The 6000-nt window shown below is 46.9% G+C and overlaps 1 protein-coding gene across 1 annotated transcript in view; it reads right to left on the bottom strand.

Moving 5' to 3' along the window:
- Positions 1 to 218: 218 nt before the first annotated feature.
- Positions 219 to 6000, bottom strand: part of GPR158 (G protein-coupled receptor 158) — a 317004-nt gene continuing 311222 nt past the window's right edge. The window contains exons 10-11 of the mRNA XM_040992543.1: positions 2365 to 2511; positions 219 to 1619 (exon numbers count right to left, since the gene is read on the bottom strand). Of these exons, the coding sequence (XP_040848477.1) occupies positions 219 to 1619; positions 2365 to 2511 (1548 nt within the window). The remainder of the gene's footprint in view (positions 1620 to 2364; positions 2512 to 6000) is intronic.

The raw sequence follows: 6000 nt of genomic DNA, 5'->3' as shown, positions 1-6000 counted from the left end.
GTCCTCCACGCCTTCTTTTGCCATCGCCTTCACCCTCTCTCTGCTCTGACTGCTCTCTATGCCTTGACTGACAAATACATCCTGGGGATTTTTTAAATATATAATTCTCATATCTGCTGTCGCATATGGAATGCAGGGTTTCTTTATTGACTTTCTCTCCCTGGGGATGCCATAGTGGACTCATGCCCCAGGTCTCCTTCTTCTGAGGCCCTGCTGTCTTACTTGCGTTGAAGGCCAGAAGAGACAGGGAAAACCACACCTCGGTCCACACTGGTGCTGGGTCCGTCAGGGCTCTCAAACTCCCAAGGGCACACCTCAGCTCGCGAGGTTAAAGGTTGCCGGAAAGTGGTACTGGGGTTGAAGGAGCCAGGTGCATTTTCCTTGCAGGGAGATGTCTTTCTTTCCTGGGCTCCTGTTTGGTTGAGCTTTCCATTCTCTCCTTGGGCCCACGCTGCAGCTGCAGCAGGCTCATCTTGGCGCGGCCCTGGGAGAACTGGCATCTTCGTGGAAGTTAAACGCTTCTCCTCTTCGCACAGGGACTGAGCCTGGTTCTCCCAGGTACGTACTTCTGCCTGGTCTGTGCTCATGGCGTGTGACTCCTGTGCCCTGGGCAGCTGGTGGGATGGTTCCCTTGGGGGACAGGTTGGGTTGTTCTCCCTGTCCGAGGCTGCGATGGATACGTGTTTCTGAACTTTGGGTTCTGAAGGCACGGGGCCAGGGGCCAGGTCGTAGACTTCCCAAGGACACACCTCCCCGATGTCAAAATGGCCCTGCCCCTGGGTGGGGCCCGTGCTCATCTCAGTCTTGACGGTGGAGGGGTTGGCCCTTTGAGGCTTCATAATCCCAGCTTTCTGGGGCTTTCGTGACTCCTCCGAAGGATTGGGGTGCAGGGGGGCCGAGTCTCGAGCCTCTGGGTTCTCGGGGTTGGAGTCTTTTCTGTTGGCCTCTCCGGTTTTTGGCAAAGGTTTCTGGGACTTGGCACGCTCCTCGACGCCTGGCGTCTGGGTTTTCCCTGCTAGACCAAGGGTCTTCTCCTTGGCACTGGCGATGACGCTCAGAGACTTCTGCAGCATGGACGCCCGCGGGTGCCCTGGCTTCTTCTCGGAGCTGAGGTTGTGCGCGCTGGCCGACTTGCACACCAAGGGCACGGACTCCGTGGACTCAGCCTCGCTGTCTTCCTTTAGCTTCTGGCTCAGCTTCTTCCCCGGCAATGACTCCAGGGTGCAGTTCTCAGTAGCCTCCTCATCCTGACTTTCCGCGGGCAAGCTACTGGAGCCTTCTGTTTGCTCCCTCACGTGGTCATAAGTGCTGTGGGATTTTTTGAGTGAGAAGACACGGTTCTTGAGCGACTCCTCCTTGGGTTTCGCCATGTTACTGGAAGACTCTGGGGGGTTCTTCTTGCCAGGAGCCGAGCTCTTGACCGGGCCGTGGTCGGCGGCGTCTTTGTCCTCCTTGGAGCACTGTCTGCTGACCGTCTCTGGGATCTCAGTGATCCGCCGCATGATGGAGCGGCCCAGGCCCTTCTTGGAGCACCGCTTCTTCTGGAGGTGGGGATTATTCGTGATCATCTTCTTCCTCTTGTAAATTTCTAGCTGCGCATAGAGTTTTTTCAGCTCATCCTGTGGAGAGAAGAGAAAAAATGCCAAAGACGTTTCACATTCAGCCTTGCCGCCCAGACACCATCACTGCCTGGGTTTCTAAAAGCTTGGGCTCTTTAGGGCAATTGCTTTATTGTTTTCTCCACCCCCTAAACTCATTGATTGTTTCCTCATTTTTAATTTTTGGTTGTTTTATATTTTGTTTACACTTCATGGCACAAACACATGCAGTTCAGTCCTTTTTTCATGGTGCAAACACTGGTTAGTTTTAAGCAGCATGGACCAGCCACTTGAAAACCCCACACAGCAGGCATCAGCTACTATGCCATGTCTCTTTAGAGTGCTGGGGCCCCCACGTGGCTGTGGATAGAATGAGCCTGACATTAAACTGCCTGGAGGTTAACAGTTCACCCACTGTGAAAAATATCTTCTTCAGATGCTGCTGTGCCATTCAATTATTTTAAATGATTCAGGCTCTTGGCCACAAAGCCAGGCAACCTTTCTACCAGCAAGGTGTCCTCAGCACATCCTATGGATCATGTATGGCCAGTTCATCATTAGGACAGGTGATCTGTCAGTCAAAACTCCTCAGGTTGGCCCAGCTGCTGATGGAGTTCAAACATTCTGACGTGGAATTGATATGTTCTGGATGTGGATTCACTTTGCATTTGTTGTCACACACCATCACGCATCCTCTATAATGCACATGCACACACATCTGCAAAGGGTCTCCTCTGAAATTGGAAAGCTGCCCTGCTGGTCTTACCCGAATGTCCTCGGGATCCAGGCTGTGCTCACTCCAGGCTGAATTGATGCTACTGTTCAGGTAAGATCCAGACCGGCCCATGTCCAGTTCATCTTCATACGCCTCTGTGGCAATGTCATCCCGGGGATTATTGCTTGAGTGGGAGAACTGCAACAGACAGTCAAGATGAGCCGCAGAGCTTAGCTCACTATAAGGCAGCGCATGGGACATCTAAGGATTCTGATGTTGACACGTCTCTGCAGCTCAAAGGCTTTCATTCACTCACCTGTTTGCAGGATCTTTGTTTTGTTGGCCATGCTCCATTTTGAGGCTCCTAGTGAGTCACACCAACCCAGAGTTTCCCTGTTCAACTCCAGTTTTCACTACCACCCTTTTCTCTGAGCTCCCAGTCCCATGATGTGTTTGCATTTTGGAAATGAATGTATTAAAAAGAATACAAAGAAATGTTCTTTAAGAGAAGCAATGAGCACTGTAGGCCCCATAGCTGCTGAACAGGAACTTTTTTGAGTGGTACAGTCTTCCTTGTGTGTGTTACTACACACACACACACACATGCTTCACACACATGAGGGTCCAAATGCCCATGGGCACCATTAGCTCCAGAATGGGACTTTCTGTCTACTACACATGCTTCGGATCAAGCTACTTTCAAAACTTAGTGGACAGGAGATCTGAATTCCAGACCCCCAGTGTGTCATCACCGAGGTCTCAAACAAGAGAGGTGGTCTCTCCCCTCAGCCTGGGAGCCCGAGCTAACTGGTATGTGCATCTGAGTTGGAGGATTCAATCAAATGACAGATTCTCCCTCAAGCTCACTCTTCTCATGTTACTCGTTGCTAAGCTTTAAAAAAATCTATTCTCTTTTCATCTGGGTTTGGTGATTTTGGCTTCTCATTTTGCTGTGGGGATAGGGAAGAGTGCATTGGGAGAATGATGGAAAGCAGCAGGGAGAATCAAGCTGGCCACACACCACATGACCCAGGAGATTCTCCCCTAAATGCTGGGAAGGCAGCCAGGAGTACACGGAACCTCTGCTCCCAGCTTCTCTCCAGGACAAGAGTCCCATTAAAATAAATGAGCAGGTCTCTATGATGCACAGGGGCTTTGTGCCATTTCTGTGATGCTGCAAGTCTCCATTTGTTGTCATAACAAATCTGGGCTAACTGGAACCGACTGTGAAGCCCCAGAAACTATGAATCTTGCCTTCACACTTCTGCTTCTCTTTGTGGGACTAAGAGGTGCTGAGAACTCAGGGCTGCCAACCAGAAGGACAGCAGGTCCCAGCCCTCCCAAATCTCCCCACGCTGCCAGGACAGCCACCTGCAGGCCATGGATGGGAGTGGGATTATTTCAAAGGATCAAAGGCATGGAGACAACCTGGAGTTTAGTTGAAGACACAGAATCACTTGTTGGATTTTGCCCATTTTCATTATTATTTATAGCCCTTAAAATAGCATTTTAGATTTTTATCATCTTTGTTTGTCTATGTCCCTCTGTTCCCCTCCAGAGTATAGATACTGTTGATGGCACACTTTCATCCGTGCATCATTCTAAGGACTTAGAAAACTATCCTGCAAAATTCTACAATAATACCTTAAATCATCAACTTATTGATAAGTAATATGTATTTACTTTTTATATTAATTCCCTTTGGCAGTTACTGAGAAGTTACATATAATTCACTGATTTGTAAGTCCTCAATTTGGGAATGGCACAATGGCTTAACTGGCATCCTGAATGGGCACTGGTACATGTCCTGGCCGCTCCACTTTCAATACAGACCCTGCCACTGGCCTGAGAAAGCAGCAAACGATAGCTCAAATGTTTGGGACCCTGCACCCACTTGACAGATCCAGAAGAAGCTCTTTGCTCCTGGCTTCAGATCAGCTTAGCTCTGACCGTTGCAGCCATTTAAGGAGTAAACTAGCAGATGAAAGATCTTTCTCTCTGTTTCTCCTTCTCTCTGTAAAATCTTCCTTTCCGATGAATATAAATATTTTTTAAAGTTCTCAACTTAAATGTACAATCCAGTGCTTATTAGTAGATTCATAAGGTTGTGCATATATAACTACTATTTAATTTCACAATATTTTTATCACTGCAGAAAGAATCCCTGTACCTGTCAAGCAGTCACTTCTCTTTCTCTTTCTACCTGCCCCTTAGCAACCACTAATCTAATTTCTGCCTCTACAAACTTGCCTCTTGTGGTCATTTCATGAAAGGGAGGTGATATGGGCACAATGTTTGGTCTTTGTGTGTCCAGTTGTTTTTTTGTTCAATTGACAAAATGTTCTTAAGATTCATCTTAGTTGTAGCATTGCTCAGCACCTGGTTCATCTTCATTGACAACTGACATATGACTTGTGGATTGGACCACATTGCTTGGATCCTTTTGTCACCTGATGGGCACTGAAGTGGCTGCTACTTTCTAGCGGGGATGGACACAGCTGCTGTGAATGAACACTCACTTGCAAGCTCTGTAGGAATATATTGTTGCAGTTGTCTTTGGTGCCTGGTAATAAGTTTTGAAGTGAATGAACAGCTCTCTGAGCATACAGCTCTCTACTAACTATGCAATCATAGTATGCAGAGTATTAACACACACAGCAACAGACTCATCTACGCAAACTATGGCTAGGTTATGTCATTCAAGTAGGAGATAAAATACATAATTTTTTTTTCCTGTTCCACTGGGTCTTTGTAAATGGGCTGAACCTTGATGTTTTTGGCTAATTGTGAAAGCTGAGGTAAAGAAAAGAAATCCCCCAAAGAGGAGAATGATGATAAGCTGTAATTTGTAAAATATGCTTTTCCAAAGACTCCTGTCTCCTTTAGTTTGATATTGATAGATGTTAATATCAAGTTGCTTCCGTTTCAGAGGAAGCTGACATTCAGTGAGATCAACATTCCTGGTGTGGTGCTCAATGTCAAAATCATTGTCCTGGCCCATTTTCTCCCACTTCATCATGCTACCTGCTTAGATAGAGTCTCCCTTTGAAGCAATCGCAGTGAGAGTCTTCCATACTTAATTATTAGAGCTGATATGTTCTCTGAATGCTGGAAGGGCAACATTTCTCTGCATATGGATCCAATTAGGAGACTTCTTATGACAGTCCTTTTAAAACAAGGACTTTGAGAGGCAGACAGCCATGATGCCCATTCCTGGCTCTCTGGCTCCTGACAGCAGCCTCCCTGCCTGAGAGGCAGCACTGAGGGCTCAAGTGACTGGGTCCCTGCCAGGCACTCAAATTCACATCAAGTTCCCAGATCCCAGCTTCTGGGAACTGAGGAGTAAACCAGTGCTGGGGACACTCCTCTCTGCCTCTATCTCGCTCACAAAATAAATAAATAAATACATGAATAAATAACTAAATAAATGATCTTAATATTATAATTTAAGGAATATCATCTTGAGTTCAGAATAACTAGAATATGGACTAAAGCAGTTTGATTTTCATACAAATTAAGACAGTTGAAATTATCTCAGATAATCAATGACTCTCAAAAGAACACAGCCACCCAGTAACTCCATGAGGCAAATGACTTCTTGGGGATGTCAAACAGATGTGTGGATTTCTGTATCTCCCTAGGTCCATATTGTATGATCGCTTTTAAGAGGCAAAAGCACTCTGCTTC

Source organism: Ochotona curzoniae, unplaced genomic scaffold (genome assembly GCF_017591425.1).
Source record: "Ochotona curzoniae isolate NIBS_2020 unplaced genomic scaffold, NIBS_Ocur_1.0 contig_78, whole genome shotgun sequence".
Lineage (NCBI taxonomy): Eukaryota > Metazoa > Chordata > Mammalia > Lagomorpha > Ochotonidae > Ochotona > Ochotona curzoniae.
Note: the sequence above shows the minus strand (reverse complement) of the source record. Positions and strands in the feature narration are given on the sequence as shown.